This window comes from Bidens hawaiensis, unplaced genomic scaffold, assembly GCF_021521415.1.
Source record: "Bidens hawaiensis isolate Kalapana, Puna unplaced genomic scaffold, B.hawaiensis_p1.1 tig00010809_1, whole genome shotgun sequence".
Taxonomy (NCBI): domain Eukaryota; kingdom Viridiplantae; phylum Streptophyta; class Magnoliopsida; order Asterales; family Asteraceae; genus Bidens; species Bidens hawaiensis.
The window spans coordinates 344,417-371,606 of NW_027491831.1; the positions used below are offsets into that span (position 1 = coordinate 344,417).

A 27,190-nucleotide genomic window follows, 5' to 3' on the forward strand; every position below is an offset into this window, starting at 1 on the left:
GATAATTGAATTGGATAAAAGTATTTGTAACTTAGATTCCATCAAACTTGATTTTTGAAATTTTTGAGTAAGTGATAGTACAGGTCATAAATTCGATTTCAGTTTGACCCAATTTTTTGTAATCTTTTAAAGGAACCGAATCCTCAAGTATTCGAATGGATCGTAACAGAAATTCAACATGCTAAACGTGTTAGCCATGTCAGCAAGAGCACGCTATAACTAAAAAAATGGTGTAGTGGTATAAAGCCTCATAACCCCCTTGAAGTTATTACAAAATTATTCTTATTTTTAATTTCTTTATTAATTTTTAAATATAAAAGATATAAAGGCTTTCAACCAATAAGATTATTTTAATATAAATAAAATATAAACAAAGGGAGTAATCTGGATCATGTTATATTATTTTAATATAAATAAAATATTAGCAAAGGGTGCAATCTGAATAACATCGGAGACCAAAATGGCACCCAACGCTCCAGGGGTAGTGTTTGAAGCACCATGAACCTTTATCACGCTCACCACGCACGGTCTCATGGCTATATGTAAAAGGATTCAAGGATATTTTAGTACTAAATAATAAAATAATTGGTTCAATTCCACATGGCCTAATTAATGATTTGTAGTTCTTTTTGAACATCAATTCTTTCTACAACTGATAACTAATCTTTCACTTGCACTTGAAGCACTAGATTATGCATATCAATGATTTGTAATTACCAAAAAGGAAGGATTAATTGGTTTCTATGTAATTATTTTTATAACTTCAATTGTCACTCAAAACACCAAAAAACTTATCCAAAACACTAGAAATAGAATGGAGCTGTGCCCAACCAAACCACCAAAAATCCTAACAATATCAACAAAAACAAGACAAACAACACTAACAAAAAACAAACAGTTACATTTTAAAAGCGCCCCAACCCTCTCATTGTAACGAATCCTGTTTAGCCTTATGTTTGATCTTTATGAAACTTGAACTCTTTATCAGGTTTCATTTTCATTTAACTTAAATATTATATTCCCACTTGCCCACCATCTCTTTGTCTACAAAACATGCATTTGGCTTTGAAATCAGTCTCTTACCTCTCCATCTCTTAATTTGTAGTCCAACAATATCTACAAACATGATTCGTGAGCTTAGACATGTCCTCTTATTTGTAGGGTTGATACAGATTACAACATTAATTGTAGCTGCCAGCGAACCACAAGTTCCTTGTTACTTCGTATTTGGAGACTCGTTTGTGGATGCCGGCAATTGCAATGCAAATAGGTTTTATAGAGCCAATTATCCACCTTACGGGATTGATTTTCCAGACGGTGCGACTGGTAGATATACCAACGCTCGAACCTTTGCGGACATCATTGGTCAGTTTCCTTTTATATTTAGATTCTACCCCTATATAAATATATTTTACAATATAGTATGTAAAGCTGAAGTTTATTAATGCATTTTAAACAATTAAGTGCATCTTTGTGATTTCAGGTGAACTTGTAGGCTTTCCTAAGTTCATTCCACCTTTTGTTAACCGAACTACAGAAGATATCAAAACAGGTGTTAACTACGCTTGTGGTATGGATGGAATCTATCCCCACTGGGGTAATTTGGTAATCACAAGCCTGTTGATTATCTTTTGAACAAATATTTTCTTCTGATGTTTATGTTTGTATGTTTTACACTTTTGTATTATTTCAAGTTGTTGGGAAGGACCAGCCTCGGGACTCAAGTAGGCGAACATGAAAGAGATATTACAAGACTTCCAGATTTGCAAATTAACAACACCACACGTACCTATGAACAAGAATACTTGAAAAAGTGCATTTACTTGGTAAATATAGGAACCTATGACTTAATGTATCATGTTTTCGGTTTCAGAACATCGGTAGCCGTAGATTCGTATGGCAGAGACCTAGAGGTAAACAAACTTTCACATTTACTTTGCTTATGTCACTCTAAATAATTTCATGATCTGTAATTAATCTTTTATTGAGAGTTGTAATTGTGAAATTAAGACACTCTTTTCTTTTTGATAGAGGCTGTATTCTATGGGAGCTAGGAAGGTTGCTGTGTTTGGTCTGAGTAAAATAGGGTGCAGCCCCGAGTTTAGGAATAGAAACAACGGTAATTGCATAGAGCGGACTAATGAACAGGTTTCGGATTTTAATGATGAGCTTAAGAATAAAGTTGGTACCCTCAACTCTCGGTACTCGGATGCAAGATTCACTTTCATCAGCGTTGCTAATATATCACAGTCACAAGAAGGTAACACGCGAGTGCAAATCATAAATCAGTTTACATAGACTAACCAAGATTTGTTAGACTATGGTCCAAATTGCTAGAAATTAGGACTCGTAACCAAGTTGCTTTGACTCCAAGTAATATTCTAGCTGACAGCTAGTGGACTAAGAAATTTTTAATTAATAGGATAACTAACCAACTTGTTAATATTCAACCCTTCTACTGACCCAAGTTTCAGTTCGGTAATTACTCAACATATATCTTGTATGATATTTATTTAAATTGAACATTTGGATTTTACAGATGCACCGGTACCTGCTTATCCTTGTTGCGAAATAAATAGACAAGGAATGTGTGTTCCGAACTCATCCCCTTGTGTTGATCGGAGTTCGTCTTTTTTCTATGATGGTCTTCATCCCACTGAAATTATCAACAAGATTATAGCAACAAGGGCATACAATGCAGATGATGAAATGTATGCATACCCGTACAATATTAGTCGTTTGGCTCAGGATTAAAGTTAAACGACACGTCACATCCTTTTACGATTCTATGTATATGCGTTAAAAATAAGCTATTCCAATATGTGAAGATAATAAGATCTTAGATATAATGTGTGTATGTTTACATCCATTGATAATAAGAATAAATCATTGACCACTTTACTTCAATCTATTGCAACCGAGGTTTTTAGTTCTTTGTTTTGTTTTTTATTTTGGTGCTTTTGCGTCAGTTCACAAAAGTTGAAGATATAATTTAATTAGGCTAACAATTCGATTGAACAAATAAAAGAAGATTATGAAAAGAACGAATTATATGAGTTTACTAATTACGAAGAGGTCCATGTGGTATGTGTTTCAATATTGGATTGGCTTCTTAAGTATAATATTACTAATTGAGTCCTAATAGTTTATGTTAGTGTAACGTAAAAGGTCCCCAATATTATATGGAGTTAAGTTTGTTAATTTCTTAAGTTCTCCATGTGCCAAGCACATGTGAGGGCATGATGCCATGTCACCCGAGAATTTGAAATTACTTGTTGTTAATCAAAAGGCGCTTGGTTACTTAAACATGTGTTTGGACAAGAAAATTACTCAAAGTGTGAAGGAGGATTTGAAATTAATTGTCGTTAATCAAAAGGCGCTTGTTTACTTAACCATGTATTTGGACAAAAAAATTACTCAAAGTGTGAAGGAGTGTAATACAACTAAGGATCTTTGGGATGCACTTGTGGAGAAGATTGAAGGTAACCTTGATATGAGGGAAAGTAGAAAAGAGATGTTGAACGGGGAATTCAATATGTTCAACGACATTCAAGGTGAAAGCATTGAGTCGATTATTGACCGCTTCGAAGCTTTAAATACCAATATGAGAAGTGTTGGTATCATTTGTGAAGTCGGGGAAATCAACAAGAAATTGCTTAACTCAATTCCTTATACATGGAATGGAAATGTTACTACCTAAAAGAGAACGAGGAACATGTATGAGACTTTGCTCAATCATCAGATCATTCGAAATGGAAGATGCGTTTCGTATGAGGCAACCCTGTGAGTTCTCTCAATCAAGCTAGAGTGTTGACCGGGACCAAAGCGGGAACTTCTTTGTTGTCACAAGCTCGTCCAAGTGTTCACAATGCTAATGGCATCAAGAGAAGTAAGTCGGGAATTCAAGATGGGGAAATCAAGCACTCATTTCATCTACTAGCTTAAATGATTCATCCACTTAAAATGCTATCCAAAACATGGTGAATCAAGTCGTTAATCAAGCTTTGAATGCCCATGGTTTGGCAACTCCACTCAACAATACAAACCCGCAGAGCCCTCTAGTTGATGATTGCCACATCACTTTGTTTCATGACTTCATGGCCTATCATGAAGAACTATTGAAGGGAAATCTAATGCCAACAAATTTCACTCAAGGTGATCTTTCTTAAATTAATCAACATGATCTTGAAGAGATGGACATCTATTATCAAATGGCCATGGTTGTTCACAAGGCAACAAACTTCATCAAGAAGTATCGAAAAATCAACTTCAAAGGATGGACAAAAACAACAAGACCAAGTTTGATAAGGAGAAGCTTCGATGTTACAAATGCAATGAGCCATGACACTTTGCCAGAGAGTGTACAAATACAGCCGTAACAAAGCTCATGAATGAGTTAAAGATTGTTGATGATGGAGAGGTTAGTAAGAACTCGGGAACAAAGAATATTAATCAAGGTTCCTCAAGTGTCAGTGGAAGGGAAATGCTTATTTAGTTTAGTGAACCTAACTGGGAAGCTCAACTAAGTGAGTTGATGGTACCAATCAACTTTGCGTGGAAGGCATTTCTTTGAGGAGAACGCTCAAGTGGAAAATGGAGTGAAGAATGTTGTGGATGCAAAGAGAAGATTGTTGTTAGTGATGAATTGAAAAATGGTGATGGAAGCTCAAGTGGAACTAACCATGCTCAACATGTCATCCCTAAGGTAAGCTTACATTGATAAAGTAGAATCGTTTAGAACACATAATACTAAGTTATTATTCCATATTGATGACTTGTTATATTATAAAAATAAATTTTCTGAATCTAAGAAGTTGTTTAACGACAAGTCCAAGTCTTACAAAGTTATAATGGTTGAACTAAATGTCCAATTGCTTGATGCCACATCTAGTCTTGATTTCTATAATAATAGGGTAAATGAGCTTAACAAAGAGGTAAAAGAACTTAAATTGAAATTTCTTGTTAAAATATTTAGTGTTGATAAATTTAAAATTACCTCTTGAATAATTGGTGGGATTATTGAATCTCAATAGCAAAAGAGTAGGATTGGGTCAAAACATTATGCTATACCTCCACCATTTAATAACAATTCACACATTTTTCAAGATTTGAATGCAGTGATTATAGAGAAAACGAAATGATTTATGTCGTTGGTCGTTGTGATAGTTTTCAATTTCAAACCCGAAACTTGACCCGTTTTAAAATTTTGGATTATCATGAAATATCAATTTATATTTCATTTATGTATAAGGTGTTTTCTGCAATTTAACAAAATTAATATCTATTTACATAACTATTATATATGTAAACATATATATATATACACGCACACACACACTAGTTTATCTCCCGTATTACGACGTTGTTTTACATTATTCATTTTTAATATTTATATATTCAAATTTTGTTTGTTGTATGAAACTTAATAATATATTTAAAATTTGATGATGAAAGGGTTTAATAAATAAATGAGATGTTATAACCCAGTTTAAAAGCTATTTGATTTTGATGAGCCCATGATCCGCTTATTTTTTACTATAAAACTGTTTCTTCATTTTAAATAATATTTTTTTAAAATCGAATACTAATTTTTAGTATATCCCTTTTTTATAAGATTTTCATATCAAATATTTGGTGATATTAATTTTTAATTCAATGATATGTTATAACCCGTGTAAAGGCTATTTGAGTTTGGTGAGATCCATACTTGTGAATTCAAGTAAAATACATGATAATGTTTTACTTTATTCATTTACTTAACAAAGGTTAAGTAAAACTTATGGATAAAACACCGAAACTCAATTTCAAGATAACTTACCTTTTAAATCATCATTTTAATTACTTAAGTCTTATTTTACTTTAAACTCAAAACTTTGTTTATTTATTTTCACTTGTCTTTTATTTTACTTTAAGTTTTCCCAATTCATCCAACTTACTTTATAACCTTTAAATATAGTATTAGTCCGCAAACTCGTTGATGTGCTAAAAGTAGTTTAATTATTATTAACTAAAAATAAGCTAATCTAGACACTAAGTAATAATTTTAGACTCTTAACTTAACTAAAACTACTAACCGGCAAGTGAACCGGTCGACTCTAGTACAGCTTAATAAGTCCGGATATCGAACCCACGAGACTCTTTAAATTACGTAACTAGCTAAATTAGACTCAACTACACACACGACTATTAATTTATATTTATTAAGGGGGTTTATACTAATACTATTAATTAAACTAATATTAAAATCTAATTAATAAAAGACAAGAGAAAAACAAAAAGAATATTTTTTTATGAGTTTAAATCAGATGACGATGAAAAACCACACATGCTAGAATCTCCAAAGTTTCAGTTATCAATTAATTGGAAAATGCTTGTTATGGAACCTGGATCATAAAATAGTCACTTAAAAGAAAACCCGAACAAGACCCTCGACCCTTCTCAAGAAGACACCTATGGATTTCTTTTAAGTTCTTAAAAACGCCAATTTTAATATTAGACTTCCTTACGGTTATCTAAATAATTATGATATAGCACCTTTATAGTGAAATCTTATCTTACAGCGCGGAAATCAAAGGTAATTTGACGAACTTAATTGACTCGCTAAACAATATTTATTAATCAAACCTAGACGTACTCCTTACGAAAAACTAAATCTAGCAATCTCAATCAACAAAGATCTAGCAATAACCTATCACCTTACAGCTTTCTAGGTTAACAGCACACTTTTATTTGTTTGACTAATAATATTATTCCTATGATCTTATTCGAATTCAATCATAAACTAGTCAAAAACACACAGTAGATGACCTAACAAAATCCTATCATATGAAACAATCACCAAGAATTTTGTGGAATAATAAAACTAGAACAACCAAAACCAAGTACACATACGCATCAATCAAATAAACCAAACAATTTACTGAATCATAAAACCATAACGAAAAGCAAATTCCAAATAAAATAAAACTTCAAACAATGGTTCATCACAAGCCTAGGTAGTCTAAGGGTTTAGCCAATAACCATACTCAAGAACAAAATAAAATAAAATTGTTCAAATAATAAATTCATGATGAAAATAATAGATTCGAACCAATAATAATGATGTTTGGTTGAGTAGGTGTTGAACCCAAACGTTCTTTGCTCGAAACCAGATGTCTTCTCTCATTGCGACTTACGAAACCCTCTGTTGCCTATTCTTCTTCGTGCGTTGACCAGGCCTCAAGGGCAACCCCTTTGTCGAACTCCTCCCTTCTCTCTGTTTAATCATAATATTTTTATTCATATATATGGTGGCCACATGAATTGTAAATTGAGTTCAAGTGATAGGCCTCATAATATTTATATTCATATATACAGCCCATTAATCTTCACTCTCAATTAAGCTTGCAATGGCACGGGTCTATGATGCCTTCTAAGAACTTTGAATATTTGACCAATCTTCACTTTGTCATGTTTTCACTTAAACCTCATAATTTAACATAAAAATAATCGATGTTAATATAATATCTTACTGACATATACTTATGTGATGGTTTGAATTAAAGCTCAACAAAATAAGTAATCTGGTAGCCCAAGTGTTTGATATCACAAATTGTTCGAACAACTTTTATTTTAGTTTGTGTTATTTATTTTTTCATTCTTATAATTTAATTTAAATTCACATTAATACAAAATATGTCATTTTAGCTCGTTGTCTTAAAATTAGTAAACATATTTCGTTTCAGCTCGTTGCCTTATGAAACCTTTAAAATTCAAATGTAAGCCAAATAAAAGTAATATTCAATAAAAACATAGCTCAATTATTTAATAGTGTAGGAAATATTTATATAATAATATGTATATATTTGACCTTATCACTCGTCGTGCCCTTTCCCAAGCTATCTTTTGGACAAGTTCATCTTCAAGCCACTTAATCCAAGTGAGTAAATTTCATCCGCCGTTTTCAATTTTATACTTGGGGGGGGGGGGGGGGGGGACAATGCATACGTATTAAAAACAAGAATGATTTAAGATACTAGATCCTCAAACCACAAACTCTAGGGTGTATGATAGTTTGAATAATTGCCTTATTGTGTGTTATATGCCTCATATCTTTACGTGCACAAGTGTTTATTTTGATGTTGTTGTGGAGCCTCAATAAGTATGATCATACGCACCATGACTACTTTAGCCTTGTGCTATAATAAGGCCTCATTATCTGAGTAGGTATACCTACAAGAAAGGATCCTCATTTATTTATGATTTATATACCGCAATTGTTGCTTTTATTTATGGTTTCATATACGAGTTGTGAATTTTGCCTCATATTATATATACTCAAAACTATGAAATTGCACACCAACATTCGTGTTGACAAGATATATTTTTATGCATTGTTAAAGGTTTGATTATTGGTTGATTGAAATTTGAAGACGTGATTTTATTTTAAGACCATTTAGGTTATTAGAAGAATGAACAATTTTTTTCTTGTACGTTTTGAGTTATTTTGTATGGACAAGGTGTTTTACTTTTGATGATTGAATGAAATGAATGAGTTGTTTAAATATTGTCACTTTAATAGTGTCTTGTGTTCTTAAGCAATTCGTCGTGCCTCGGCATGTTCTGTCGCCTTTGATCGGGGTGTGACACAAACTGACTTCAGAAGGGTGTTATAGTCACATTTGCGAACCTAGATCTAAAAGAAATTAGATTTTAATCCATGTTTAAAAAATTTGTAAATGTTATGTTCAAGATACAATTCGCATTATCAATTGGAATCCAAATTGCATCCGCAATTGATATTCAATTCTCAAATTATCCTATTCACGAATACATAATTTTCGCAATCGCAAATGAATAGTGCCAATTCGCATCCTAGAACCAATTTGCAAATGAACAATACTACATTGCGAATGCGAATCCTTTTCATTGCGATTCCAAATTTTTGAAATGTTATTTTTTTTAATTTTTAATCTTATTTTAATTAATTTCTTAATAAGTATGTATTTGCTTGAAGATGACTCATAATATATATGCTCCCTTCGAAATCCCTACAAATCCACACCACAAACTATTCATCTCAATGATAAGGGGATTAAGAGAATGTCCACATGCCTATGCTATTAGTGCCAATCCAACCCACCTGGTGGGTTGAAGAATTCTAGGCATACTCAAAGAATAATACTGACAAGAAAGGAGAGCCAATGATTACAAAAAAAGTTTTAGACAAAAGGATCACCAAAATTTAAGATGATGATAGGGAGAACTGCATATCAAAAACTCTCCAAATTCATTAACCAAGAGGTTCAATAAGGACGATGTTGTGCCCACTGTTAACACAGTGGGATATGATACTCAGTTAGGAACGTTTGACAAGAAGTACTTGCCACCCTACTCGAAGTATATGGTGCACATCGTTGCCCAATGTCTAACTGATCTAAAAGGAGGTTTCGATAGCCTTCGACTAGACTAGGTCAGAATTATGGCATGTTTGATTGAAAACGTGGATTACAGCTATTCAAGATTTCTTTTCAATATTATGCATACACAGTCTAGTCAGAAGGAGAAGTGGTTTTTAAATCCCAAATTCGTGCAACTATTTCTAGATGACAAGATTCCCAGACCTGTATATGAAATTGAAGTTGTTGAAGATGGTGAAAACATTGCTCCAACAGAACCGCATCATGTTGAGGTTTTCAAGGATTGGATATTTGATTCAGTGCTAAGACCAGGCAGCATAACGAGCTACACGTATTCTCACTCCAAACCACGGCGTAAGTTTGGAAGATTTATAGGAATCGAACCTCCAAGGTAGGAATATGAGCCAGAAAATGTTGATGAACCAGCTCAGACAGATTCAGAAGATACCTAGTCAGAAGCAAGTGAGTCTCTGATGGTCGCTAAGCAAACAAAGGCAAAGAGAAAACCTCCTAACACCTAAGCATCCCCTCAAAATAATAAAGAAGGAAGACCCTTCTTCTAGGCATACAAAAAATAAAGTTCAACGTGAAGACAAAGAAAATATCTTAGGTCTCACAGGCATCTGAAACCTCATCTCCCTCTCAAACATCACATCCTCCCCAAACCTCTATCATACTTCCTGATCCTCACACTGCTTCTCCCGAATCGATGAAGTAGATAAAATCCAGCAAAACCAAACCAAACCCACTTTTTCTGATTTACCATTTGCCACACCTCCAATCTCACCTTTTAGACACTTATCACCAACCTCACCTATAAGACGACTTACCTCTCCACCAACATCCACTCATCCACAAACCCGTACCATTACTCCACCCAACCAAACCACTCCTCAGATACTCAGACCATAAACCCAGCTTACCCAGACCACAACACCATTTATCCAAACCACTACACAATTCACCATAACCACCTCCCAGCCTACCATAACTGCCTCCTAGCCTACCCTAACTATTATTCAACCTGGCCAAACCATCACCCTACATATCCAAACCATTAAACTACCTATCCAAATCACAACCCAACCAACCCTGTCTGACACTTCACATCAATCCACCCACTTAAAAATCCGTAACCCAAAACCTTTGTATGTGAGCCCTATAATCAAGTTTTCACGCATTACAGATCCATTGATTAAAAGAATAACGCCTCCTGACGAATCAAACACAAAGAGGTATGAGCGTGAGTTGAAAATGATACATCATGCCAAGACTCAGAAACAAAAGATAGAGAGCCTATAAACTAAAAGGAAGTCTGACAAGGCAAGAATCGCTCAGCTTGAAACTCAAGTGGAAATTCTGTTGCGTCGACCAGCTGGGAACTAATGATAACAAGAAAGACTTGATGACTCATGCCGATGAAAATGAGAGTATGCAATTCTTGGAGAATGCTCATAGCAGATTTTGGATTATCAAAATTTGGCTTGTGATGATCAAAATTTGGATTGTGACATTCAAAATACCATTATTGATGATTTGAAAACATAAATTGAAAATCTCAAGTAATCTAATTTAAATAAAAAAAAATATCAACAAGGATATATGCTGGAGAAACATAAGGCTGCAAGTGAGCTTATCAAGATTGGTGGTGGCGATGTGAAGGAGTTGAAGAAGAAGCTAAGTTGTTCAGAAGTTGGGAGAGCATCATTGGTAACAGTTCCTCAGATGATGATGAGGGAGATTGGCACAACCATTCAACAAAAGGTTGTGACACGAGAAGATGGTGGTGGTAGATGAAGAAGATGATGAGGATGATGGTGATGATGATGATGATGATGATGATGATGATGATGGGGGTGGTGGTGGTGGCGGCGGTGGCGGTGGTGGTAATAAAGGCGGTGATAGTTCAAAAAAGGGTGTTGATTATGAATCTGAAGCGTAGAGATGGAATGAAGAGTTGGAAGTTGAGAAGCGTCTTGAAGAAGAAAGACTAATGGAGCAAAACATTGATGAACAATTTAAAGGGATAAATGATGAGATGTCTTTAGGTCCACATCTCGTATCACTGGCATCAATAAGTCAATGCATGAAGTTGACCCATGAAATTGGTGAAGACATTATTGGCAGTGCTGGCCCAACACAAATTCTTGATGAGTCTAAAGGTGGTGGTCAAGTTGTTGATTCTTTTGCTCCAATTGATTTCATTAGGTTTACAAAGAGAAAGTGGATCTCTATAAAGAACCATGGAGCTTCAGATATAGAATTGATCCACTTCATGATGCAAGCACTATTATCTTCAAGAAATGGTGTTGTGCACATGGGACTTGGGCCATCAGAAAAAATAATGGAGATATCACTTACTTACAGCATGGTGAACTGCACAATATTTGTGAGATCGACATATATCACTTCTCAAGACTTGACTGTGAAATCGATTCAGGATCCTGTCTAGCCGACTGGGAATGATAAGATAAGAAAGGATGCCAAGGCTAATAACAAGTTTGTTGGGTTTGAGGTCAACAAAGGGAAGAAGTATAAGCATCCTACTACTATCCATAAGCATACTATGATACGAAGAAAGTACTTGAAGCACAAAATGCCTGGTAGTGGGCTTATTGTGTATCATATTAATGGTTTTGAACAAACTCCATAGATGACTTCACGCTTTAGGGTTTCGATAACTTCATAGGTGAAGCCATTGTGCATTGTGGTGGTGAGAAAGAGTTTTGTTTCTTTGATGAGCATGAACTTCTTTGCTTTGGTGAACAAGATATTATGAAGCTCTACCACTCGCCGATGTGAGATCTGTAAGATGAAGCAAATGTTACACCAACATTGTCAAAGCATTCAACAAGATTGTCCATTTCATCGTCGAGAATCGGTTGTTTGAGGAAGATGTCTCGTATGACTACGAGGATAATTGATGGGTTATAGACGAGAGTTGCTATCTATACATGAGCGTAAAGGTAGATTGTTAGGCCTTATTTTGTTATAATATTATGCAACGTTTGTGTATTAGATATCTCGTTATTGTAATATTATTATAGCTCTCGTTTAACTCACTGTATTGGGTTTGAGGCCATTTGTTTTGTAAAGTCCGTTGGGAAAGCTCACTTAGGCCCATATTAATTGAAAATTAAGAGAGCATGGGTTCCTCTATAAGGGTCACTGTTCACCCATGCTCCACTAGCCATCTTTTACAACCTTCATCCTTGCATCCTTTTGTTCTTACTTTTTTTACAAACGATCCTAGATCCGAGTGTTATTAGTGATTTCCACTCACTATCAACATGGATTGATCTAAAACAAGTTATGAGATCCATCCGGGAACCTAAAAAAACATCGAAATATTCATTTTAACCAATGAATTTGTCTAAATACCATTGATATTTTTAAATATCATTTGAATTTTATTGTTATTAATAAATAAACTATTCTTTATTTTGCCACAAACTTCCACATGACACACCCATGCATTGCGGCATAGTAGATTCAATATGCTACAACAGAATCTCTTAAAGGCCGCAATTTAACTTGAGATTCCAACTTGGTAGTTGTTGGTGTGTAAATCAAATATATAATACCTATTAAATCATCAAAGTTCCGGCCATTGTGAAACCTTCCTGTAGCCCGGAGCTGAAATCAAGTCGTGAGGAAGGTAAATGGGCAAAGGTAACTAAACGATTATCGTTGACATTATCGACTAAAGGCCCGGATATGAAATATGGCTATACAAATGTATGCGCTAGCATGCTTGGATTGAATCCGTAGCTTAAACTTAACTTTCTGTTTTCATTTCATTAATAATACATAAATACATTTATCAAAACAATCACAGTACACAAATAATCAAACACAATTGCGCGCGAAGGTATACATACTAAAGTAGTTGATATTAGAGATCTCAAACCAATATTTTGCCATCTCAAAAAATTCTTGTATTCTGACCCGTAGGTATGGCGAAACGCAGTAAGTTTAAAGCCGAGCCAGTTGACGGATATCCATCGGATAAGCATCGGATGATGACTGAGCATTGTAAGATCTCCTGCCAACGATTACATTCGCAGCTTCAGTAGGGTGAAAGGCGTCCCAAAATAGATGTTGATCTCTGTTTCGGCAAGGTGTTTGAGCAGGAAGACAAGTGATTTGCCCGTTATTCTTTCCCACTCCGCAACATCCGGCATTTGTCACTGTGAAACCTGCACATTTCATTGATCAGAACAATGTTAGTATCTTGAAAAATGTGAGGGTTTCAACAGTAAGCACAAGTTTTTTTTTTGGGAGCTTTACTCAATATGATTTTATCTACAGATTTGGTAAACCATACTGATACAACTGCTACAACTTTTCTTGTTCAGTACTGATTGGTTCATTAAATCTATAGCAATCAAGTTTTTTTTATTGAAGTGGTCAAAATATATATTTTTTAACGGTTAACGAATCTTTCAAATTAAACGGAGATACTGGTTGAATTCATTACATTGGGATACACTCGTCTTCTGATCCGGAAAAAACCCAGTCTAAGGCCAACACCCGTGAACACTCGTCCGAAAACACGACAGTGCCGTAAGATAAAACTCGTCCAGTTCAAGGATCCAACTAATAAACACCACCTACTTGTCTAGTCTCCCATCATCACCTAGTGCCGCTGAAAACTAAATGATGAGGCCATGAATCAAACAAGCGTCACATGAATCCGTGTCTCTTCCACACCACTCCACCATCGAATATCTAGAAACTATTGTTTATCCCTTTTGTCAATAATCTTTTAGCTCTCCCAATGATATCAGACAAGCATAGCGGATTAAAATTTATGCGTGGTTGATCTTGCACTACTAAAAAGGCATTTTTATAATATAATCTGATTTACTTATAAAACAATTTATATAACATTTTCGTGAGCTAAAAAAAAAACAGCAAACACATAATCTTGGTTTAATAACAAAAGTCAAACCTCGAATCATCATCACCGACTTGTATTTATGGCTAAATATCCAGCCCATATATGTTACCGTTGACTTGTTCAACTATGACAACAAATTAATGGACATTAATGCGTTTGACTTCAAAGATTACCAACATCGATTATAACATAAAGTTAAGAAAAGGATAATAAAACGATAAAGAATTAAGGAGACCCACCCAACAACATGTTGGAGGAAGAAACTCACGAAAAATAGCCAAAGAATATTAGGCTAGCTGTAATGAGCGAAAATTGTGGGCGATTTGGACGAAATTTGGAGGGAACAAACCCCCCCAGGTTATAAAGGGGCGAGAAGGGGGAGGGGCGATGAATATTTCTCGCATGTGCATGTTTGAATAATATTATTATTATATTCTTTTGTGTGTGATATATATATATATATATATATATATATATATATATATATATATATATATATATATATAATTGATTTATTTTGAGAACCACTTTGAGTTTTAAGAACACGAAAGAACTCAGCGTAACAATTTTTTTTTAAATTTTTTTTGCACGCGTGTACTACGTAAGTGTAAGTAACGTAAAAATATTACAGTATTTTTTACACACCGAATCGACTTATTACATAGGTGTAACTAACATTTAAACTTGTGTAATCATCAAAAATCTTTATTCTCTCTTCTACTTCATTTTTTAATCAGATTTATTTTCAACCACATATTTCATACTCATTTAATTAAATATGCGATCCATGTTAAGCTTTTAAAGTTCTTACAACTCATTAAGGTTCTCAAAATATCTCTCCCATATATATATATGTGTGTGTGTGTGTGTGTGTGTGAGTGTGTGTACATATATATATTAGGCTACAACACCACTATGTACACCCCTAAAACAAAACCCACCATTTGCTAAACGAGGGTCACATGATACAAAACGCCTCATTTTGTAACTCCTCCACTATACGTAGCCTTAAAACATTGGTCTGCATTTTCTTGAAACTTGTGCTTCATGGATGAAGTGTGACACTCTAACGAAACACATAATCTTACACAACAAAATAGAAAAAAAAAACAAAAAGATTTCACATACGGACACATTGGTTTGAAGTCCCATAGTGAAGGTGAATGGCTGATTAGCCAGTGGGACTCTGTCAAAAACCATGATGTTATTATTCAATTTACAAAGGCATTACCACCTTATTGAATTATAATCCTGATTCATTAAAGATAAATCAAGGGGTGGCTAGGTCGATTTTAAGGAGATGATAAGAAGATAAAATCAAATCTATTATTATTTAAGTTTTATTTATTTAAAGTTTATGTTTGTCTTTTATTGGTTTCTCACTTCTAGTCAAATTGTGTTTGTTAGGTTTATAAATAGTTTTTGAGTTTTGAAGTTAATAATAAGTTGAAGGTTAAAAAAAACAAATTTGTTTCTTCCGTCCGAGTTCCGATTAAAAAATCATCACATTCTGTTTATTTTAACTTGGAGACACAAGCTATCAAACTCCATTTCCTTGATCATTATTTCTTGTTTTTTCCACCGATTTCCATTCCATGTTCAAGTTTCAAGAACACATTATAAATCCAATTAATTTCTCCAACAATTGGTATCAAGAGCGTAGGCGATCTACGATCTTTGAGAACAACAAGAACGGTGTGGGGCGAATAACAACATCTGACCGATAGGAACAATTCTGCCATAAGGAGTATGACTCACGTTTTCTGATCAATCAACGAACACGGTGACTATGGGAGACACGGTACCAGGCGCGAACCAAGTAGTGCAAGTAAGGGAACCAAGTTCAACTTTGTTACAATGTCCGAAGTTAACAAAAACAAACTACAACATGTGGATTGTAATTAAGGAATCGATCCTTGATGCTCAAGGATTATGTGAAGTGGTGTCCGGAGACGCCCTAGAAGAGAGAAAAACAAGATTGTAAGGGCTATTATTTTTCAAGCCTTACCGGAAAACGTGTTGATACAAGTTGCAAGAACCCGTGATGCTCAGGAGATTTGGGAATCACTATGGGTTAGATTTCTCGGAGCTGATGGTGTGCAACAAGCTCTCTTACGATCATTAAAGCGAGATTTTAATCAATTGAAGATGGGAGAAAAAGAATCTATTGAAGACTTTGCCGAGAAGATAACGGAATACGCCTCGCAATTTGATTGTTTGGGTAGTCCAATGGAAGAACCTGAACTCGTGAAAAAACTACTCGATAGTGTCCCGGACAGTGTTATTGCTATTGTAGCAGCTATCGAACAATGAGCCGATCTTAACACTATGGTTTTTCAAGATTGTATAACACGGTTAAAGGATTTTGAAGAGTGAAACTAAGGCAAGGAAGCATCGGCCAAGATGGGAAAGCTATTGTATGCCAAAAAAGATAATCAATGAAGAAGGGACACCGATCATGAACGAAGAAATTATGCTCGGGGTCGTGGCTCCTTGGGTTATAACCAACGAGGTCGTGGAAGATGCCGTGGGTGGTGGTTCGAGTAGAGAACGAGGTCGGTTTAATCAAAACTATGACTGATGTGCGTAAAGTGGTATATAAAATTTTAGCAAATAATGACCAAGCATAACGAGTAATAAAAAACTAGAGTACCCTAAACCAAACCACTAGCAACAGGCAAGTGAACCTATCGGGTGTAGAATAGCTAAGGGAAGACCGGGAATATCGAACCCTAGAGACACTAATTTAAATAACGATACTAGTTCTAAATGCTAATTTAAAGTAATACATAAGAAAATATATATTTTTGGATTTTTATTTATTTTATTTTAAAAGCTAATAATTAATTATAGTAAATACTTAAATAAATAAAAGTAAACTAGAAAATTAAATTACCGAATAAAAACTTTAGCAAATTCAAATATGGGAGCAAGAGTTATCTTGGCAAGGAATCCAAATTGTGACGACTCGGACTTTTATCGGTTATGGGAAAATGTTATGGGAACCGGGAATCTAAAGATATGAAAATCTAGGAAACTTAATGGATCCTTAATCACTCTCAAGGTGTCACCAAAAAAAGAAATCTTAGAGATCATATAAAAACACCGGCTTATTAGTTCACCTGTCAGTTCACCAATTATGATTAATTACCCTATAAAACAGCTAACCCGTCGGTTTCACTATCTCAATGCACCAAAGTACACGGGGTGGTTTTGAACAGTTTAAAGGACACGGGTAAACAGTTAAATTAAGGCAAAAACAGGCAAACCTCCTGTCAAATAATTTAACATAAAACCCTAACAACGCAGACAAACCCGACAACTTATCACCCACCGGATATCTAAATAGGTAAGAATATAAACTTCTAAAATTATGCCAAAAATCTGTTTCTATAGTAAATGAGCTCAATAAACCATAAACAAGTTGCAAACACACAGTAAACAACCCTAACATGCAACCTATAATCAAAAGACTATCAATCAAGTAACATGTGAAACATTTATTCAGACACAAATCAAAAGTAAATACGCATGAGACACATCCAATAAAACTAATCAAAACTTTTAATTAATCAAAATCCTATAAACAAAACCCGAAAACCGACAATTCCAAAGCAATCAACAAAACATCATCACAAGCCTAGATAACTAAAAAAGTTTAGCCAACAATCATACTCAAAACAATAAAATATACAAGTTTAACAATTGAGTTCATAACAGAATAATATGATCAAAACCAAATAATAATGATTGAAGGTTAAAGAAAAACAACCCTTTCTTTCTCTCTCTCTCTCTCTCTCTCTCTCTGTCTCTCGTGACTCCAAAGTCAAACAATAATAGTAATGTTGTTGTTGCTCTGCTTTATGCCTCTGTTGTCCACCCAAACAAACAATAATAGTAATAATATTCTTTGACTTATGGATCCCTCTCCACACGAGTTTGTTCTTGACCACTTGCTCCAAAAAACCCCACGTATTTTATAATAATATTATTAGTTATATGCTGCGCTCCATCTTGCGGCTCATGTAATTCTCTATTAATAACCCTTGTAGCCGACATCAGTTAATTGTTCTTCAAGTTTTCAAGCCCACAACTTTAATTACCTCTTTTTCTTGACTTTTAAGTGACCGGCCCATCAACCAATATTCAACTCCATAAGTAACCCACTTCGTTTTTAGCACATTAAATCTCTTTTCTATTTAATTCCCTGTTAACCATTTAAAGAATAATAAAAAGTGAATTAATTATTAGGAGATCACAATTAAAATATTCTTTCTTTGGAACTTCACGCCATTCCTCAACAATGAAAGAATTAATTCATTTTAATGACCATTAAATACTTTCAAACAATCTCTTTATATTTATTCAATATTTATTGTCAGATTGTTAAATTCATAATTAGTTTTAATGATGTATAAAATAAATTTACCGATAACTAGTCAATATTGTTGAGTTTATTTACTTCTTTTAAATCCTAGTCTCTTAAAATGCTAAAAACCCACATATGAACCAACTAATAATATTATTCAATAAAAACTTGGCTCAAAAGTATTTAAAAGTGTAGGAAATATGTATAATAATATGTATATAATTTAGACCACATCAAATATTCCCACACTTAAACTTTTCTCGTCCTCGAAAAATATATAATGCAATTGAATCATAATTCAAAGTCGTTATTCAAAACATATAGGTTATCTTTTTAGCTTAGATAAACGCAAAAACCGCGATTGCCGATATTGTTGTCCACTTAAACCCAGCCACCAGCCTATCATGCCCCCAATTGCATTAAGCGTTTTAGGTCCAAAAATCAAGGCTACACCTACCCCGTCTCAGACAAAGAGAGCTAGAAGAACTAGAGTCGAAGCAAACTGGCTCGACAAATCACCATAAGCCAAGGACTCGTTGATGGTACTAATTAGATGCACTCGGTGAAATTTGATGGATGAATAGTCATGTGGAGGTCGTACGAGCTATTCCTAAATATTATTGGACTTTGTCCTATAAATTCCTAATTTGATATTTATTGACTAAGAACCTTCGAGCCCCAATAATGTATCGTCAGAGTCACTATCCCTTTGGTAACACGTAAACTCTAAGTCCCGTCTAGTATGTGCATCTTTGGCCTATTTTACTAACTTTAAAGAATGTTTCTTTGGCATTTATAATACATAACTTTCTTCACAAGCATTTTACTTTTCTTGAACAACTTTTGAGAGTACACAAACATAACTTTCAATACATACTTTTCTTTTTCTTTCTTTCTTTTTTTTTTGCTTTTTTTTTTCTCTCGTTTTTTTTTCTTCTTTTTTTTATATCTCCCTAAATATATAACTATTTTCTAAGCTCGTAAAAATATGGACATGTTGTGGTGTGCTGGTTTGAGTGCATCTAAGTATAACCATCTCAAAGTTTTTAGATTATGGTAATCCTCCCTAAGCATCGAAATTCGGTTTCACCGTTTTTCAAATTATTAAATATATAAAATCTGCTAGAGAGAACTATCAAAGCTAGTTGGGCCTACCGACACATCCCAAATTAAGTGCGCCATCTTTTATTTAATCTCATATATAATAGTAGTTTTAAAAGATCAACCTTGAACAATAATATCATTTTCCATTATGCGCAAAATAAATTTTCGGGACATTTTTTTTTGTTTTTCAAATTTTTTTATATGACTTTTTTTTTCGTTTTCTTTATTTTTAATTTTTTTTATAAAAAACTAAAAACGTCAGTTTCCCATCCCCACACTTAAATTTCGTATTGTCCTCAATGGGAGACAAGAAAAACACAAAAATAAAGTAGAAATAAAATAAAACAAAGCATAAAGAAAATGGAACAGACTCCCCTGGTAATATGGCAATGATGTGCGTATGTCATGTTCCAACAAAACGACCGTATAGCATTTCATTCGCGGTCGCAGCTTTTGGGTACCCTTTACAATCAAATAAGCTCAGAACCCCCCTGGTCCGAATGGAGATTGAGCACGAACGAAAGTATCAAAACCTGCAAATAAAGCTCAAAGCACCCAAAGCAGACATCAAACAGACTCTAAAAACTTAAACATACTCAAAATATAAAAATTAAGGGAAAATAAATAAAAAGTATACAAACTCTACAATCGGGTATTTCCCGAGACCTATCCCTATCAAGCAATCAAAGTAGGGACGTCGAGGAGAAATACATCTTCCTCTACCGAATCAGCCGGCCCACCGATATAATGCTTTAACCTATGGCCGTTCACCTTCCACGCTCTCCCCTCATGATCCACTAACTCAACAGCACCGTGCGGGAATGCAGCTTTCACCGTGTATGGACCAACCCATCTCGATCTAAGCTTACCTGGAAATAACTACACACGGGAATTATAAACCAACACACGATCCCCACATTTGAACTCTTTCACTTTCCTCAACTTTAGATCGTGCAACGCCTTCATACGCTCCTTATAACTCCATGATCTCGCATACGCCTCACTCAACTCCTCTACCTCATGAATTTGGAGATACCGGTTTTTCGCAGCTTGGGTCAGGTTAAGATTAACGGCTCTCAACGCCCAATATGCTCTATGCTCTAACTCAACCAGTAGATGACATGCTTTCCCGTAAACCATCCTAAAGGGTGTGGTCCCAATAGGCGTTTTAAAATATGTACGGAAAGCCCAAAGTGCGTCATCCAACTTGTCGGACCAGTCCTTTCGGTACTTGCCGACAGTTTTCTCTAGAATTCGCTTCACGCCTCGGTTTGCATTCTCCACTTGCCCGCTCGTCTGTGGATGCTAGGCGGTGGACAATCGATGGGTGACCCCATATCGTGCCAACACCTTCTCCATCTGGGTATTACAGAAATGTGTGCCCTTATCACTGATCAAGGCCTTGGGAGTACCAAACCGACAGAACAACCTCTTCAAGAATCCCACTACAACTCGGCCGTCATTAGTGGGCAAGGCTTGAGCCTCAACCCACTTGGAAACGTAATCGATAGCCACGAGAATGTATCAGTTCCCTCGAGAAGAAGGGAACGGACCCATGAAATTAATGCCCCAAACGTCGAAAACCTCACAAACCTAAATAGGGTTTTGGGGCATCTCATTACGGGATGAGATGTTACCAGTGCGCTGACATGCGTCACACTGTCTGACAAAATCGTGTGAGTCTTTGAAAATCGATAGCCAATAAAAGCCGGAATCTAAAGCTTTCCTAGCGGTGGAAGACGAACCATGGTGACCTCCAGTTAAACCCTCATGACAATGCCTAAGAATCTCACGACCCTCTTCCCTACTCACACACCTCCTCAACACTCGATCGGCGCCTACATGAAACAAATATGGCGAATCCCATATGTAGTGGCTGGCGTCTGCGAAAAACTTCCTCCTCTGCTGATAACTCATGCCCTTAACCACTACTCCTTCGGCCAGATAATTCGCAATGTCGGAGAACCATGGCAGACCCTTCTCTTTAGCACTCACGTATAAAACTGGCTCTCTCTCAAATCTCACCCTCACCATCATCAACAACTTGTGGGGGAATTTATCCCTGATGGCATCCTCTCTAATCTCCTCTCTCTTCGGATCCTCCAGACGTGATAAGTGATCTGCAGCTACATTCCCCGCTCCCTTTTTATCTCTAATCTAAATATCGAACTCGGAAAGCAAGAGAATCCATCGTATCAGGTGAGGCCTGGCATCTTTCTTGGTGAACAGGTATCGCAATGCCGCATGATCAGTATAAACGATGGTTTTGGACAACACAGGATAAGAACGAAATTTGTCTAACGCGAAAACCACTGCTAGAAGCTCCTTCTCAGTAGTCGTGTAATTCTCCTGAGCGTCATTGAGGGTCTTACTCGCGTAATAGATAGGATGGAAGTGCTTGTCCTTCCGCTGTCCTAAAACAGCCCCGACTGCAAAATCACTAGCGTCGCACATGAGCTCGAATGGTAAGCTCCAGTCGGGTGCTACTATGATAGGGGTGTTAACCAACTGCCCCTTAAGAAACACAAACGCTTTCAGACAATTAGCATCAAAGTCGAATGCGATGTCCTTCTCTAGAAGGCGAGTCATGGGTCGGGTGATCTTAGAAAAATCTCTAATGAACCTACGATAAAAACCCGCATGCCCGAGAAAACTACGAACGGATTTCACACTAGTCGGTGGAGGAAGTCTACTGATGGTGTCGATTTTAGCTCTGTCAACCTCAATACCGTCTCGCGAAATCTTGTTCCCGAGCACAATGCCTTCAGTCACCATGAAGTGGCACTTCTCTCAGTTCAACATCAACTTCGTCTCTATGCACCGCTTCATCATCCTCTCAAGATTATAAAGACATTGATAGAATGAGTCCCCATATACCGAAAAATCATCCATGAAAACCTCTATGGAACTCTCGATCATGTCCTGGAATATCGCTACCATGCAACGCTGGAAAGTAGTCGGAGCATTACATAACCCGAAAGGCATACGTTTGTACGCGAAGGTACCGTATGGGAATGTAAAAGTGGTCTTTTCCTGATCCTCATGTTCGACCGGGATCTGTAAATAACCTGAAAATCCATCAAGAAAACAGTAAAACTGTCGCCCCGAAAGACGTTCTAACATCTGATCGACTAACGGAAGAGGAAAGTGGTCTTTCCTAGTAGCATCATTAAGCCTCCTATAGTATATGCATACCCGCCAACCTGTGACTGTCCTAGTCGGAATAAGCTCGTTACGTTCGTTAGTGACAACTGTCATCCCTCCCTTTTTAGGGAAAACCTGAACGGGACTCACCTATGAAGAATCTGAGATGGGATAGATCAAGCCAGCGTCGAGGAGTTTGACAACCTCCTTTTTGACCACCTCCGACATGTTAGGGTTGAGCCTCCTCTGAGGCTGGATTACAGGCTTGTACTCATCCTCCATGAGTATCCTGTGTATGCAAAAGTTCAGGCTGATGCCCTGAATGTCCATGAGTTTCCACGCAATAGCCTGTTTGTGTGCCTTAAGCACATCAACCAACCTTGACTTCTCATCATCCGTCAACTGAGAAGAAATGATAACGGGCAAATCGGCATCACCGTCCAAGAAAGCATACTCCAAATGAGGAGGTAGCTCTTTAAGCTCGAGAGATGGTGGTGCCTCAATAGATTGTCTCTCCTTCGGTCCCTCGGTGCTATCGGCAACTGTGAACACCTCGGGGTATTAAGGAGGTGAGCTGACAAGAATGCTCAGGTCGTGCTCCGGAGGAACATCAACCTCATCCTCCTGATTGAGCAAATATGCTCCAGAGATGTAGTCAAGACATCGTTCAAACTGAGATATGAATGTGTCAAGAAAGTAAACGGAATCGTCGTGACTACTATAGTTCCTCATTGATTTGACGACATCGAAGGTGACGTTCTCCTCCCCTACACGAAGTGTATTTTGCCGTCGAAGACGTCAATAAGCGCTTTAGTAGTACGCAAGAAGGGTCGTCCGAAAATGAGTGGGACCTGATCGTCAGCCTCCATGTCAAGAATAACAAAATCCACGGGAAAAACGAATTTATCGACTTTAACGAGTATGTTTTCCACGATTCCCCGCGATATTTGACCGAACGGTCAGCCAAGGATAAACTCATGCGCGTCGGGACCGGCTCGCCAAGGTATAGCTTTTTATAGAGAGAATATGGCATAAGATTAATGCTAGCACCTAAATCGGCCTACACGTAGCTCTCAGTCGAGCTTCCAAACAAACACGGAATCGTGAAGTGTCCCAGGTCTATTAATTTCTCTGGCAGCTTGTTCTGGACTACCGCAGAGCATCCTTCATTCAAACATACTGTTGAAAGCCCCTCCAGCTTCTTCTTATTCGAAAGAAGATCTTTTAAGAATTTGGCATATTTAGGCATATGCTGGAGTGCCTCGACAAACAGAAGATTGATTTTAGCTGTTTAAACATGTCCATGAAATGTCCATATTCCTGCGCATACTTCTGCCGTAGAAGACGGGCAGGATACGGAACTCTAGTAAGATCGACTTCGGGACTCTTCTTATCTTCAATCTTCTTCTCAACTATTTTCTCTGCAGGAGACTCACCGTTTGACGCGGTACTTGCTGGGACTCGCCTCTCGTGCGTCCTCACAGGAGTCTCCATCTCTATCTCCTCGTCCGCCGGTTCCTCATCATCTGCCACGCGACTGCTCTCGATCACCTCTGCCACTACGGGTAGTCACCGCCTTCAATTGTGCCTTAGGGTTAAGCTCTGTGCTGCCCTGAAACGCTCCGACCTATTTATTAGGTAGCATATGCTTCATCATCTCATCCACCTTTCGAGACATCTCCAAAAATGACGACTGCTGGTTCTTCAACAGGGTGTCGTGCTCAGCCAGTCTCTGCTGTGTGTTAGTATCTCTGTCACTAAGGTGAGAAAGCATGGTAGATTGCTTAGTTAGAAGCTCCTTAAGATCCGGATCCATACCGTTACTCTTCCCCGCACTCGAATTTCCTGATGCATCTGGGTCACTAACCTGCTCCTGCCTCTGTTGAAAACCCTGAGCATTAACTCCTGACCTCCAACCATAGTTGGAGTTATTTCTCCATCCTGAGTTACCGTAGGCATTCGCTCCCCGACTCTGATTACACAAGTAGTCCACCTTCTCCTGTTGATCGACCGGACAATCAACTGTATCGTGCCCTCCACGACAGATTTCGCATTTCTGAGCGATCTTCTTCAACTCTCGGATATCTTTCTGCATTGCCTCTAAGGCAGCCGCGATGGTAGTATCATTCGAGACTGATAAATGCCTCGAGCGGAAGAGGTGGTGGTTTTAGAAGTACCTTGGGCGGACGGCTCCTGCTGCTCGGCTAGGGCGAAACTCTCAAACAACGACTCACACTCATCTATATCCAACTTCTCTAACATGTTTCCTCCAGCTGACGTATTGAATCTCTTCTGCATCTCAAATGTTAGCCCGTTATAGAATTTCTCGACTACAGCCCATTCGAGTAGACCATGCTGGGGGCATCTACTAAGAAGATTATAGAATCTTTCCCAAGCCAATGAGTATGGCTCATCAGGGTCCATGCGAAAGGAACAGATCTGATCACGAAGTCACGAGGCTTTAGATGGCGGAAAGTACTTCTTAAGGAATTCAGCTTGAAGATTATCCCAGGTAGTGATGGACCCAGGGGGAAGGTTTTCCAACCACGATGAAGCACGACCCTCTAGAAAAAATGGAAAAAGATGAAGGTAGATAGTAGCACGAGTGACGTTGGCAATATTGAAAGTGTCGCAAATACGAGTGAATTTATTCAGATGGCCAGGCGCGTCCTCGTCTTCATGTCCGTGAAATGGGGCAGAATTAGTGATGGAATTCATGACGTTGGTCGGAATCTTCGAGTTATTAGCATCAGGCATCGCCGGACGTGTGATAGCAGACCGTCTCCCCATAACTCCCTCATTCTCCTTTGAGTGAACCGTACGCCTAGGGGGGTTATCGTCACCCATATCTAAAGTGGAATCGGAAACGTGTACCTTGCTTTTGCAGAGAGTACGTGCAATCTCTCGAAACTGCCTACGGCGCTCACGAAAATCTCTCTTGGGTTCGACTGAAGCAGTGAACTCTGGTGGTCCTAGTGAACGTGTACATCGCATACGCTGAAAAACAAGTATAAGAGTAAGGACCCAAGCTTATCCCTAGAGCACACAAATTACAGTCAAGGCACAGATAGCAATCAAGAGCAATTAAATAATAAAAAAAAATAAAACTAATTAACTAAAACTAAAACTAAAAACAACTAAAAGCAAATAGAGACTAGTTCGCCATTACCAAGTGTCCCCGGCAACGGCGCCAAAAACTTGATGTGCGTAAAGTGGTATATAAAATTTTAGCAAATAATGACCAAGCACAACGAGTAATAAAAACTTAGAGTACCCTAAACCAAACCACTAGTAACAGGCAAGTGAACCTATCGGGTGTAGAATAGCTATGGGAAGACCGGGAATATCAAACCCTAGAGACATTAATTTAAACTAGTAAATATGCCCGTGCATTGCGGCGGAGATTCAATAAGGATTCAGTTCGTATGAGTAAGGCTCGCGATGAAAATTCGATGGCATCAGGACGGTTTGTGAGAGTACCGTAGTTTTCTATAGGTTAATGCAACATATGCTAGTGTATGTTGAGTAAAAACAAGAATAATAAGACAAAGAGGGTGATAAGTCTTTAGCGTCAACACGTGACAAGTTGCAAGGTGAGCATACACTTGACTAAGTTTTAATTAGTAACAAATATTATAAAAAAATTAATGAAAAAAAACATAAAATCTACAAACAAAGGCAAACAAAATGAATAAAACACTAACTTAACTATAACATAAATAAACAATACGATAATATCTTCTACCATTACATAGTATACAAACAAAAAGAAAAGAATATTTTAGAGATCATAAGCAAGCACTTAGAGGCTTATAAGATGTCAAGGGATATACAGCCCCATTAACATAGTTTAATTGTGATTGTTCTATTGTTTGTAGGTTAAAATTTAAGGAACGAACATGGGCACGCTCAGTTTGTTTACATGTCTATTAATATGTATAGAATGATACCAGCCTTTGGCGATGAGAGATCGGAAAGTGTTTGATGACCCGGAAATGTTTGTTCCGGACCGGTTTACCGGGGAGAGAGGTAAAGAGTTGTTGACTTATTTGAGCCGGTCAAACGGGCCACAATCTGAGCAGTGTGCTGCAAAAGAGTATGTTACCCTTACTACTTCGTTGTTTCTGGCACATTTGTTTTTGAGGTATGATTCAGTTACTATAATAGGTGCTTCATTTTATGCTGTTGAGAAACCAAAACCGAACCTGAAGCCATGAGTATCCTTAACAGTCATATGTTTATACAACATTTTTAAGTATTGTGAATAACATA

General features: G+C 36.9%; 2 protein-coding genes across 2 annotated transcripts in view; one reads left to right on the forward strand and one right to left on the reverse strand.

The window, feature by feature from the left end:
- The first annotated feature begins 1,124 nt into the window (after positions 1 to 1,124).
- On the forward strand, positions 1,125 to 2,754 carry LOC143536453 (GDSL esterase/lipase At1g29670-like). The gene is made up of 5 exons (XM_077030439.1): positions 1,125 to 1,365; positions 1,484 to 1,605; positions 1,695 to 1,913; positions 2,032 to 2,260; positions 2,540 to 2,754. The coding sequence occupies exons 1-5, from the start codon at positions 1,125 to 1,127 to the stop codon at positions 2,752 to 2,754; spliced, it is 1,026 nt and encodes a 341-aa protein (XP_076886554.1).
- Positions 2,755 to 13,361: 10,607 nt separating this feature from the next.
- The window catches only part of LOC143536435 (GDSL esterase/lipase At1g29670-like), a 44,163-nt gene continuing 30,334 nt past the window's right edge, over positions 13,362 to 27,190 (reverse strand). The window contains exon 5 of the mRNA XM_077030421.1: positions 13,362 to 13,597. Coding sequence (XP_076886536.1) covers positions 13,374 to 13,597 — 224 coding nt within the window. The 3' untranslated portion in view covers positions 13,362 to 13,373. The remainder of the gene's footprint in view (positions 13,598 to 27,190) is intronic.

What these genes read in the sequence shown, in the direction of transcription:
- LOC143536453 (XM_077030439.1), top strand. Translation starts at nt 1,125, where the DNA reads ATGATTCGTGAGCTTAGACATGTCCTCTTATTTGTAGGGTTGATACAG. An exon ending in ATCCCCACTGGGGTAATTTG is followed by an intron (nt 1,606 to 1,694) that starts GTAATCACAAGC and finishes TATTATTTCAAG; the next exon opens with TTGTTGGGAAGGACCAGCCT. An exon ending in TATATCACAGTCACAAGAAG is followed by an intron (nt 2,261 to 2,539) that starts GTAACACGCGAG and finishes TGGATTTTACAG; the next exon opens with ATGCACCGGTACCTGCTTAT.